The sequence below is a fragment of the Dendrobium catenatum genome, unplaced genomic scaffold (genome assembly GCF_001605985.2).
Source record: "Dendrobium catenatum unplaced genomic scaffold, ASM160598v2 fragScaff_scaffold_716, whole genome shotgun sequence".
NCBI lineage: Eukaryota > Viridiplantae > Streptophyta > Magnoliopsida > Asparagales > Orchidaceae > Dendrobium > Dendrobium catenatum.
Genome location: NW_021319178.1, coordinates 19,398,920 through 19,412,672, shown reverse-complemented (window position 1 = coordinate 19,412,672; position 13,753 = coordinate 19,398,920). Strand labels below are relative to the sequence as shown.

General features: G+C 37.9%; 1 protein-coding gene across 1 annotated transcript in view; it reads left to right on the top strand.

The window, feature by feature from the left end:
• The window catches only part of LOC110106989 (DNA polymerase I A, chloroplastic), a 62,264-nt gene that overhangs the window by 19,797 nt on the left and 28,714 nt on the right, over positions 1–13,753 (top strand). Inside the window, exons 5-6 of the mRNA XM_020837107.2 lie at positions 56–506; positions 6,493–6,588. Coding sequence (XP_020692766.1) covers positions 56–506; positions 6,493–6,588 — 547 coding nt within the window. The remainder of the gene's footprint in view (positions 1–55; positions 507–6,492; positions 6,589–13,753) is intronic.

Sequence of the window (13,753 nt, the reverse complement as noted above, 5' to 3'; positions counted from 1 at the left end):
CATTTTATTGAACTGATTGCTTATGACAGCCTTTTTTTTGGCTGAAATGTTACAGAAAAGATGAAGAACAAAAGTTACCTAACTCCAAGACCTTCAAAGTGCTAAATTCTGATAATATTACTGAAGATGGAAAGAAGAATCCATCAAAATATCGTAACATTACTCTGCAATGTTTTGGCAAAGAGATGCAAGCAGAAATTTATACAGCTTCTGGTTGGCCCTCAGTGAGTGGTGATGCTTTGAAGTCCTTCGCTGGAAAAATTTCCCCAGACTGCATCAATCTGATGGTTGATGGATTCGAATCAGAACCAGACACTGCACATAATTCGTTAGCAGAGGAACTATCTGATTTTAATCGACATTCCAGAGAGAAGCCCGTTTATGGAACAGCTTATGATGCTTTTGGACGGGGTAAGGAAGGGAAAGAAGCCTGTCATGCTATAGCCGCCCTCTGTGAAGTTTGTTCCATTGACTCTTTAATATCTAACTTCATACTTCCTTTGCAGGTAAGTTTTTGAGGATACTTTGCTGTATGCTAACTTGATAAACTTAGTTGGGGTTGTCTTTAGTACACTACAAATTTAACTTCTTCTCTGCTTTAAGTTTTAGGTATATGATTTTTAAAATGCAAATATTCTGCTAAGTGCTTATCTTATTGTTCTTTACATTGTCTACTACTCTCAACTTTGTTGATCAAACTATTAATATTGACACACTTTGTTACATTATTTAGCATGTGTAATCTGTTTAATATTTCCATCAGACAAGAAATTTAACTTATCTAAGTTTGCATACCATAACAATAAATTTAATGGCATTTTAGTTTCGAATTTTATTTTTGTTCCAAATTCAAATTGATTGAATATGACTAGGACTGCGAACGCAATATTGCGCGAGTCGTGATCTAAATGCATCAACTAAAGCAAAAGTCAATCATCACTCGTTTAATTACATCAATATGCCTAGTGCATTGACGTACGAAAAGACTATGGGTCTATTCAATTGAACTTGGCCAAAACAACTGTAGTATGTGGTGTTGCACAAATTTGATGCAAAACATGGTGATCACAATCAAACTTATATGATCATTTTACCTATTTCACACAGTGGACTGCATTAACGAGTTAGAAACATTAATCTCACATAAAAGGACACCCATATTGCCTAGGCTAGCACATGATAAAAATTTCAAAAAAATTTACTCGTGTGCGAGTTAATGACACAAGTTAGAGACTGATGTAGAACGTACATGCAAGGATGATTAGATTAATGAATTTGCATGCTTAATATTTAGAGAACAATATTAATTAAAAATTATGCTGATTTAAACGCTAAGATAAAACAATATGGTGATAAAACAAGCTTAGGCTAAATCACATTCATAGGAGTTAAGACCGTAAAACAATCAATTAATCTAACGTTGCAGACATGGATGGTTTTCAACAAGAGATCCCTAGATTAACAATAAGATAAATTACTATGCAAGGATCCCTCACTAAACTCTCTAATTTACTAGGCTGTAGCGGAGGAACATTAACACTATATTTGTGAATCAATTAAGACCACAATTGAGTAACAACTATGAAGATAAGAGAGTCGGAGGAAGAGTTTATCCAAAGAAATAGGAATTACGAAGCTCCGGTATGATCGTTTAAATGTGTGAGCAAGAGTGGACAGCAACTCTAACTCCCTAGTGGCATTTGGACAGTATTATGACAGTTTCTGGGTGGAGGACAGCCAACTAGCATAATCTAGAATATGTAGACAGCAACCTGTAGGCTCAGTATAGCAGTTATCATGGCTCCTATCCCTGGGATAACTTATGGAACCAATCCAGGAATCTGGACAAAGCTGGAGGAGGGAATTCCAGGGATTTCCCCGAATGGATGCATGAGATCTTGAAGGATGAGGAGGAGAATTATGTGGACAGCTTCTATAAAATGTTGTGAGTTATGGACAGCAGTCTATGGCCTTCAGGGGTGCAGGATAGCAAGTCAAACTTGCTGGAATACGTGGACTGCAGCAGAAATTTCAGGGAAAAAGAAAGTAACGTGGGAGAGGGCTTGTGAGGGGGCGGCTACTTAGGTTGTGATTAGATGGGGAAATAATAGGAGTAATTATTGGAGTTAATTGAATTGGAGAGAGGTGGTGGGCCGGCCATGCATGGGGGAATTGATTGGGGATTGGAAACTCTTTCCAAACATAAGATGTGAATTAAGGAAAGAGTATTAAGAGAGGATCTCTCATTATTTCAGATTTGAGGAGATTTGGAAAGTGTCTAAATTAGATTAATCTTATTTTATGAAAGGATTCTAATTCAAATAAATTTGAATTTGAAATTTAAAATCTTTTCAAATTTAAGAAGATCTAAATTAGGTAAGTCTTCAATTCTCTCCCTAGGGGAGATTTGGAAAGAAAGGGAGGAGGGGCAAATAGGGCCGGCGGCATTCTTGGAGTAGGGATTGATTGGATGGGTTTCCTTAGGTGGTCTCAGCTAAAATTAAGAGGAATTAATGGGCAAAATATTCCTCTTAATTTTAATTTAAAGTTAGATCCAAGAATTGAATTCTTTCCTAATATAGATTATGTCGATTTAGGAAAGAATTCAAAATCTGACTATGAAATCAGATTTTGAGTTGGATTTCCCTCTTAATCTTCATGCTCTACTTTGGAAAGAAGCAAAACAATCGATTTTGGATCCATGGGAGGGGAAGGCCGGTGGCTGTTTGAGTGGGGAGGAGGAAGGCCGGTAGCTATGAGGAAGGGTGAAGCTTTGACGACCGATAGCTTGGGCGAGAGGGAGGGGTGGTCGGCCGGTTTAGAGGTGGTGATGGAGGGGAGACCAAGAGGAGGAGCAAAGGGAGAAGGGAGTGGGTGATAGGCCGGCGGTTGTGGGAAAGAAAGGGGAAGAAGGGAAGGAAAATATAAAACCACGAACTCGGACGCTTCCAATGTTGGTGGGTGATTCGTTGTCCTTCACCAAGGGACTGCACTAAAGCTCTCTCTCCAAACACATGGATGCAGAATATTTTTCATAATAATCATTTATTAACCTCATAAGAGGGAAAAGAAGGCTATAAATAGGCCTCCTTACAAGAACAAAACAAAAGACCAAATTACCCCTTGGGGTTACATGCATCTAGTCCCTCAAGTGAGGGTAAAAACGAAAAAGAACATTAAAATAATAAAATTACAATAAATCAATTAAAAGGTAAAAAGATGCGAGTGTTGCCGTAGATCTTCAATGTCTTCTTGCGCTAGAATCTCCTGTAGATGTCCCATCAGAGACCCGCGAGAAATAAAAGATTTTATGAGAATTTTATCACATTTTTTTAATTTTACTCCCATTTAAAGTTGAGTGAACCAATCAAGCAAAAATTAGAAAAGTATATCAAATAAAGAATGGAAAATTCATGTAAAAAACCCCACAAATCTTGCTTAAATTAGCATCATACCCATCTCCCCATCCCCATCATGCCGCATTCTCGTTCAATCTAAACAAAAAATCTCGCATCCCTGCCTCTTATGCAATCACATGCACATCTCTCTCTAGCATTCTCCCCATTCACCGACACACCCCCTCAATGTTGGAGAGGCAAGGAAGATGTGTTAGAGTTAACTGGAAATGGGCAATGTTGAGTCCACCAATGTATCAAATAAACTATGCAGAAGCTCATTGGTAGGCATTGATGGTTTCCATTGTTTGTCAAGGAGGACATGCCACTGGGCTTATTGGCCAAGGCATCAATGGGGTCTAGCATTGTGTGAAGATGAAAAAAGGTTCATGTAGTCGGTGTTTTTTAGCTCTTGTACCCTACCCATAAAGTCGTGTCTTCTTTGGTCACTTATCAGCTTGATGTTGCTATTTTTTGCTCCTTATGGTTCTTCACCAGCCATCTTTTCACTATGTCGAACATCTACATAGCTTCGTTCCGTTAGTTTTATTGCAACATTTCTTCTAGTTTACAACACTTCTAGCTCCATTTATAGCATTGTCCTAGTATGTCCCCAAGCTATTGACGAGCCTCATTCTACCACCTGCTTATGCAAATTTGTTTACAACTCTTCTATCTTCGTTGCCTATTTCTCCTCCTTCGATGAATGCACCATCAATCTCAAATTTCAACAATCTCTTCTTCAACAATGACGATCTAGAATCTTTCATATATTTGAATCTCAACTTGTTATTGATGCTGACCTCACCTCCTAACTTGTCACTTCGACGACAAATCCGCCAGGGAGATCCAATGCAGTTTGAGGGGGAGGGGGATAGGTTTTGAAATGTTGCAACAATTGCTAGTGCCGTGCTACCTGTTCAAAGTTCCTTACCCCACATTCTTTATCTCCAATCTCTTGTTTTAGCAAGCAAACAATGCAACTCCTACAAACTTAGGCAATGTTTGAGGGCCCAAAGATTTGAGTAAAGGAAGTTGCCCATAAGGAGGAAGATATTTCAACTTAAGCAATCACCTAGTTGGATTTACTCTAAATATGAGACCAAGTGAACCTTATTCATCTATATTGCAAGCCGGTAACCCATTTCTCTACCTTCACTTTTTCTCTCAACCCTATGACTATGTATAATAAAAAATCAAAATAAAAAAGGAAAATAAGATATGAAAGAAGGAACAAAGAGAAATATTGTGTATCGTTGTTGCTTGTCATTGATAATACCGCCTTGCATGTAAAGGTATAAATCGCTTAAACAACTCATCTTGGCACAAGTACTCATATGCGTCTTTCTTGATGTGGTGGTGGAAAGCTTATCATGCTTGTACATTTCTCGTGCAGGTGACCCATACACGCCTTTTTTGACGTGGTGGGAAGAAGCCCCATATTTGCTATTCTTGACACTGTTTGGAAGGAGATTGGTTGCGAATTATAATACATATACGCATCTTTCTTGATGTTTAGGGAAAATTATGTGTCGCAAATTTTCATGGTGGTGTGAAGAACAACATATGGTTTTCCTGACATTGTGGGAGTAGATGACCTGGCTGTAGTATTTACACTGGTCGTACACACCTTAGTGCGGTGTGCAAACCCAGCATGAATGTTGTCAAAATTTTCATTGGATGAGCTTACAAAGAACTTAGAAAAGATATCTAAAGTGATTTTTGGACTGCTTAACATGGTAAAAAAATTGAAAATAAACAAATGTAATTTTACAAAATTAAACAAGAAAAATGCTCAGAATACCATATATGTCGTGTTTGAAGAACTGAAGAATTGAATGCAAGCATAAAACTTGAATGTGACTTATAGGGAACTTAAAATGCACTTAGAAGCTCACTACGAGCAAGAGTGGAACTTTCTTGCTGCTATTTGTATGCTCAAACCTTGCACACTAGAGTCTAAATTAACTTGAATAGGATGAAATAACTACTAAACCCTCCTATTTATATTGGGGTTAAAATTGATTTCTTGTGGGGTCCACATGCAAATAAAAAATGTTCCATGTCAAAACATGTGACAAGATTCTAACTCATGTTGTCATGCCATTAGATCCGTAACACAAACACAGGTGGATATAGGATGGTCTTTAAAATCTCAAAACAAAATATTTTGCAGATATTTAAGTTTGAATAATTTTGATTTTCCGGTATACAACATCAAGAAACTTAAAAATTCAAATACAACACATCAAGATTCAGGCAAATGTATCAGACATGCGTATTAAGAACTGTGCAGTGCGTCATGCAAATGCATTAAAAATGTGCAAGCTTATCATGCAAGTGCATTATACATTTGCATCAAAACATGTGAAGGAGATTAAAAATGAAACTCATTCGCATGTGCTCTGATAATCATGTTAAATTTATGAATATAATGTTTAAGAATGTTGAGCAGACGGAAAACAAGATAAATTTAAACTTGCTTTACTTCATGAATCATGCTATCAATTTGAAAAGCGGACTATCATTTTCAAATCTACGAAACATTCCTTTCCAATTTAAACATATTATTATATTATTGCAAGGCACTCTAGAGTTGGCTGCTCCATTTATAGGATAGGGTTTGAACTCATATTTCAAGTTTGATCCTTGGTGCGCTGAAGTTTAGAGTTTATAAGACTTCTGCCTCCTGTTTGTATGAGGCCTTCGAGCCTTTAGTAAAGGAAAGCTTTTTTAAAAATGGAAACTCATAAAGGAAAGCTTTTTTAAAAATGGAAACTCTTGAGGCCTTACTTAGAAAGTATAATAATAAGTCTCAATTACAAAACCAATCCTCTATATATGGGGGTACAGTTGGTAAGGTTTTTAATGCAATGAATGTTTAAACAAACTAAAATAATGCAAATATTTGAATCAAATCTTATGTCAACATGTGGACAGAGTTGTCATGGTTCAAAGTAACAAAATGCGAAATGTGAACGGGCATTACCATTTTATTCATTTTTTTCTTAGGAAGATGCATCTGCTAGTCTTGATTTTCATCTTGAATCCGGTGTTATACATATTATTTATTTATTTAAATATTTTTGTGTTGCAGGGAACTCACATATCAGGTAAGAGTGGGCGTATTCATTGCTCTTTAAACATCAATACAGAAACGGGACGCTTGTCTGCTCGAAGACCAAGTTTACAGGTTTTCAATCTATTCTATTTGTTTGGATAAATGAGTATGTTAGTTAAGATTGTGTAAAAATTTAGGCGGTTTATGTTTTGCACACAGTAAGGTTTTACTTTTAGCCCAGACTTTAATCCAGGTAGAAGATTTTTCTTTGAAAAGATGCATGTTAATTGCTGCAGCTTAATTGTTTTCCTGTAAACATTTCATGATATTTAGTAAGTCATGATTATATAACATTGTGAGACATGCCTTGACTCGATACACCATACTCTAGTAGTTTTTTAAATTCATTCATCTTTTAGTTGATCCGAAATCATTGTGACTTACTGGCTCATGCTCGGGAAAGTGTTGGCTTATAATTCGTTTGTTTATATAAACATAGCTTTAATTTTAATTTTTGGGGTTGGATTTAATTCATGTTTTAACATGATTAGCACTTAGGTCCCATATTTATAAAAAAAATTTACATGCAATAAAATTTGTTGCATAAATTGATCCAATGGACCAACCATTAAAAAAGCAGACGAGGCGTCCGCATTGAGTCGCGCCTCAAGTCGAGGCGGAAGTCATGCGTATCAGGGCTTACGCCTCGAACCATCCGGCGAAGCCTACGATTTTTTCGCACAAGGCGTACGCATTAGAGCGTAACGCCTCGAGGAAGTATGAGGCACTGCCTCGAAATTTTTTCTTCGGTATATATATAAATACGACGCAGCCGATATAAATACGACGCAGCCGATTCGTGTTTGTGTATTCGCGTATAGGATTAGGGCTTCCTGTGAAAATTGAAAGGAGAACTAGAGGCGAAGCCGTGAGGGAAAGAGACGAAGCCGTGAGTGCAGGAGACGAAGTCAGAAGGAGACGACGCATGAAACGAATCCAAAAGCAATAATGGTTTCGAAAGCAGGAAACGAAGCCGAAATTGTGAGTGCAGGAAACGTTCAGGCCTCGGTTAGGTCGGAAGAGCAGGTGAGCGGTGTTGTGGCCTTAACTTTGAGGTATAGTAAAGAAAGCTTGAATAACTCCTGATTCGGCTTTCTTTCGTTCGTCCGCTCAGTACATGCTCGGTACCGCTCAGTACATGCTCGGTACTGCTCAGTACATGCTCGGTACTGCTCAATACATGCTCGGTACTGCTAGGTACATACTCGGTACCGAGCCACCACCGCTCGGTACTGAGCGGTACATGCTTGGTACCACTAGGTACACGCTCGGTACCGAGCAGTATATGCTCGGTACTGAGCGGTACATGCTCGGTACCAAGCGGTACATGCTCGGTACTGAGCGGTACATGCTCGGTCGAACCCCGCCAAGGGGCAGCGCCCCCATGGACCCCCGGCAGACTGGTACATTTTTGTATTCATGTTGTTTTATTATTGTATTTGGTTGTACAAATAATTGTTAACATCTGTCCTATTATTAGCATGACTAGTGGTACAAGAAGGAAAGATCATGCATAGAAATATGGAACTCAAGTTGAAGTGTTTGGCTAAGGTGCAAAGAAGGGATATGTTTACATGAAATGTAATTTCTGTGAGAAACGCTTAACTGATGGCGTTAAGAGGTTGAAGGATCATCTAGCCTGTACTCATGTCAATGTGGGACCATGTGCAAAAGTACCTGTGAGGTGAAAAAGGAATGCACAGATTATTTAAAGAAGTTTGTGATGTAGACAAAGGGGGGGGGTCAACACTAGTCCAAAATAAATCATATTTTGGCTTCCCTTGAGTCTAGTAGTTCATCATATTTGAGCTAAACTTTTAGTTCATTTATGAGCTTAACCTGCGGGTTGCTCGGAAATCCTGCGGGCTTTTTCCAACCTTCTTTTCTCATTCTCTCCGGAAATCCTGCGGGCTCTTTCCACCCTTTCTTCTCGGGCTTCTAGTCTCTTCGTCTCTTCGCAAGTGCCGCTCCACCTGTATCCTTCTTTTCAAAGTGCAGCAACTTTAGGTGTCTGTCGTGTTGTTTGTAAGTCGTCGTCATAGTTTTTTTTACTTGTTTAGTTTAAATTGAAATGTAAGAGTTTGTTCTTCCCTATTGTTCGTCCATTTTCTCGTCCTTAGTCATTTTCGTCGTTAGAAGTCCGTCGTGTCTCTTTTGTGGGCGAAGGGTATAGGCTCCCTATATCTTTTGCCCGCATCAGTTTGCCACCACAAAGGAGGTTACACAAAGAAATATGGAAGAGATGATAGGAAACTCTTCTTATTATGGATCACAACATGAAGGTTCCAGTAGTGGAAGCCATCTAGTTTCTTTTAACCGAGGCACTCGAGGTCTTATGGATAGATTTATGATAAATATTGATGACGAGGATAACATAAACACTCAGGATCTTCAGCCTTCTACTGCTACAAAAGAACTCAGGAATAGGGTTTGTTTGGATATCGCTAGATTCATCTATGAAAATGGGATTCCATTTAATGTTGTTAGGAGTCCGTCATGGATTAATATGTTACGATCTGTTGGAAGCTATGGAAGAGGACTACAATTTCCAAGCATGTATGAACTGAGGACTTGGATGCTGAATGAGGAGGTCAAGACAACTTCAAAAATGGTGGATAATGTTAAGAAGACTTGGATTGAGACAGGAGTCACAATAATAGGGTTTATCATTCCTAATAGCAGCAATTTGGTTATGCGGGCTATGGGTGTTGGCTGAGTGTTGGTGGAGTTTTGGTCCATATAACTTCTCCCTTTATTAAGAGGTGTTTGGGAATGTGAATTAAAGAGGATCCAAAGTTAGGTTAGATATACTATTGGTCAAAGCCATTTGTCAAGCCAAAAGCTTATGCCTACAAGTGAGAGAACCACACGGCGTTTCTAAATAAATTCAATGCTCATATGTAAATCATCCTCTGATGTGAGAGCTTTCGACATCGTTCATCACTAGTCCATTATGTGAGTCACTTGCCCTTGAACTTTGCTCAACCATGATAGGTGGCAACCAAGGCTATGTATTGCTTGACCCATATTATCTCGAGAAAATATCCTATTTGGAAATAATCAATATTTGGTAGGTGGTAAATGTTAATTGGGCATACCCTTGAATATTATATTCACCTCTTATTAGATATATTATGATGTTTTTGTAATAAATAAGATACACTAAAATATTTTTCTCATCGTGCATCCTTTCCCTCGTCATTCTTTTCAGGTTGTAATGTACTTTTTAACTTGCTATATTCTGATACTTGAGGACCAAGTCCTATAACGGCTCATTTGTGTTTTTAATATTTTATTTCCTTCATTGATGACCACACTATGGTTATTTGGATTTACTTTTTCAAGTGTCGGTTAGAAGAGGGGTGTTCAATGTATTATATTAAGAAATAAAAGTGTACTTTTTCGTTCAAATTAATGCACTTTGCACTGATAATATATGCAATCTCATTTTGTCTCCTTTTATGATGAGAATAATATTATACATTAATCATCATGATTATATGCTTCTCAACAAAATGGAGTTGTTAAGTGTAAGCACCTACATCTTATTAATGTTGCTTGGATATTATGTTTCTCATGCATGTTTCCTAACATTTATGAGGTGATTCCGTTCTCACTAACTGCTAAATAATGAATTGTCTTCTGCTGATATGGGAGGTGCTACTCCATTCTTCTTTTTATATCTTACAAGATTTCTTTTCAATCCACTTGTAGAGTATTTTGTTATGTTTATTTTGTCTGCTATGTTCACCTAGGCTGTGATAAGTTCTTACATTGTGCAATTTAGTGCATTTTTTGGATTATTCTCATATTCAAAACAACTTACAGATTACTGTACCATCATGAACTTTAAAATACATTTGATTTAACATATCTCATATTTACTTGGCTGAATGGAGGAACATGCATATATCTTTTATCTCTTGAATCATAGACTTTCATATCCAGGACATCACCAAAGTCACGGTCATTCCCAAACTTTAAACGTGGGATCACTTTGCATGTGTGGTGCCACGTAAATGGTTTGATTTCCCTCCTCTCTTCTAGAACGTGTGAACCAATTGCAACAACTGTGGATGGTTCTTTTGATTCAACAAGTATGTTGAATGGATGTTTTGCAACTATCCTGTTGGATTCATATTGCATCTCTCAGTACTAAGGGAACCTGAGATAAAAGGGAATTTGAGCATTAATATTGGTGTTTAGGGAGAGAGAAATCATGGTAGGAGTGTGTTCGCGGTAGCAAAAAAAAGTATAAAAAAAAGGTGGGGTGGGTGGTGGAGGTTTCTACTTCAAAAAACAGAAGGAATGAAAGAGGAACTGACACTTGGCAAAATTTTCCTGCTGCTATGATACCCTGATAAGAATTAGAGAATTGTTGAGTGTGTATTACTCCAACGTGTGTTTTATACAATATCAGGAACATTTCTAATAGGAATGCGGCAAAGTTAGAGACTTAAATCAGGGATGGAAATAATTAATAGAATAATTACAGGAGTAAGATTATGATTCTGATTTTAACACAAAAAATGATAGCTCATTCATGTGTAATGTGTGTTGCCAGTGGTGTGAGGGAGATCTCATAGATTGGTGAGGTGGCATTAGGCACTAATGGAGGCTCTAGACCCATGTGGGTAATAGGATGTTGCTCAGAGCTAGTTGAAGCAGGCATTGGGTTGTTATTTTGGGACAGAACTAGATTGGGCAAGCGCTGCAATAGAAGTCATGGGCATGTATTTGGGTTTTGATTTCAGCTGGTTCATTAAGTTTGCTAGCGTACTTGCTTTGCTTGAAATGCCGAAAGACATTGGGTATAGATATAATTTTATTGAGCAAGAATTGTTTATGTTACAGTTTGTAAGGCAGCATGTTATGGCAGTTATAACTCAGAAAATAGACGAGTGTTATGTTCTCCTTGCAAAATTATGAGCGTAGGGGTGGGATGGCTTGCTCATGATGATTTATGACATTCTTGGCTCTAGGATTTCTAAATACTGATCTAGCTTTGATGACTTAGTAAGATGCGATGGGAAGCAAGCCATTCAACACATCAGCTATTTTGTATTGATAATGGATAATAAAATAGAGATGAAACTAATTTTCTATGTAAGATTTTGAGCTCCTAATAGAAACTAGCAGTAAAAAATAGAGATCATAACAACCATACAATCGATTAATGTTTTATGCATAGCAAATAAATCAATAATAAGATAGATATATATAAAACAACTCCCACTTTTAAGCCAATCATGAATGAAAAAAAAAAAAGATGAGATGATAAGAAAAGATGAAAAGAATAAACTAGCAACCCCACACTTGAACAGGAAGATAACCTCTCTTGAAAGAGTTCTAGACTCACACCTTATCAAAGATCACCATCTCAAAAAATCGATGGTCCTCACATATGAATAAAATATTTTTATGCATTTGATTGATTGCTTATCATGCCTTTGAATTCCTCTATTCATAAAAACTCAATTGTATAAGAACCATGCATGGAAAAGCTGCACATTTTTTGAAACCAGTAGGGCCTTGTCTGAAGAAAATTCTTGAATTCCTCCTGACAATGCCTGCTGCCACTCCAGGAGAAAGATGGGAATGACCTTTAGAAGTTCTACGAGTCCAACCAACCCATGACTTGGAAGACAGTTCCATAAATCCAATAAAAGAAGCAAGGAGTTCTGCAGATCCACCGAAACCATAAAGGGTTCCGGAAATTTAAGTGGAATAGAGTTACATTACCCGTGTATAAGTCCAGCTTAAAGATTCTGCATGACCCGTGAACAAACAAGGTCTCATTTGATAATTCAACTCAATAAGCCTACGGATAATTGAGACCCTTTGGTTGATTATGCTCAAAGGCATGTGTAATTAAATGCAAACATTGACTGTATCTGTTTTGAATGTAAATCTAGACTCTGACTAATCTAACCTAATGTAAAAGACCTGCAGGAAGCAAACAAGTTGGTTTTCCGATGAACGGTTGATTTTGAGTTTCGTATCACGTGACTAAGAGCTGGGGTAAATTTTGTCTGGATAGACAGTTGCTAACTGGTTATTTTGGACTACACCAATTATGAAAGGTGGAAACATGATAGGAATTGATGATCAAAATAGCACACAACAATATAAAAAATAACAACTTACTCCAAATAGATCCAGAAATAACACAGAGATTTGTTTTTACTAATTTCCAAGTAAAACAAGACAAGATACAAGTTGATTCACTGTCCGAGGGGTGAATCTTCTCTCCCACAATTCCTAGCTTCTACTAAGAACTCAAACACCTCACAAAAAATGCTGTATGATATGAGGTGGATCCCTCACATATAGAATTTTAAATGGCATTCTCTGGGTTGTTGTATGATATAAAGTGTTATATCAATATTCCGCCCAGTCTAATCATTTGGCCCACATCTTTGGTGTATCTGATACAAAGCAATGAAGATAAGTATCCACATTGCGATTCACCAACTATGTCTGAGCATCCGTCTGGGGGTGGTAAGCTGTACTCATCTTCAGGATAGCCTCCTGCATCTTGAATAACTCTCTCCAGAAGTGGCTCAGAAAGACCTTATCCAGATGAGACACAATAGACTCGGGTATGCCATGCAAACGAACCACCTCTCTAATGAATACGGCTGCCACCGACACCGCGGTATAAGGGTGGCGTAAGGGAACAAAATGAGCATATTTACTCAATCTGTCCACCACCACTAGAATCATAGTAAACCCATCTGATCTAAGTAGTCCTTTAATGAAGTCCATCATCACCTCTTCCCACATATTCGCGGGTAATGCTAAAGGCTATAGAAGATCACCTGGAGCCATAGCTAGGTATTTGTTTCTCTGATACACATCATAACTGGCCACCAGCTCCTCTACATCCTTCCGCATGCCCACCCAATATAGCTCCACTGCATGTCTATGATATATCTTCTAAACTCCTGAATGTCCCCCAATAGCTGTGTCATGAAACTCCTGCAATAAATGAGGAATGTGTGGCGATTTTCTCGAAAGCACAAATCGTCCTTGGTATAACATCTTTCTACGCATCAAAGAATAACCAGGATGGCTATCCTTACCTTGCAGCAAGTCTCCTCTAATCTTACTCAGCTTCTCATCCTGCTCGCTGTCACGCTTCAAGACCTCCCAATTCATCACCATGGGATTAGATAGATCCATAACCTGAAGGTCTTCACTACGCCTGGAGAGAGCATCTGCTGCTTTATTTTCT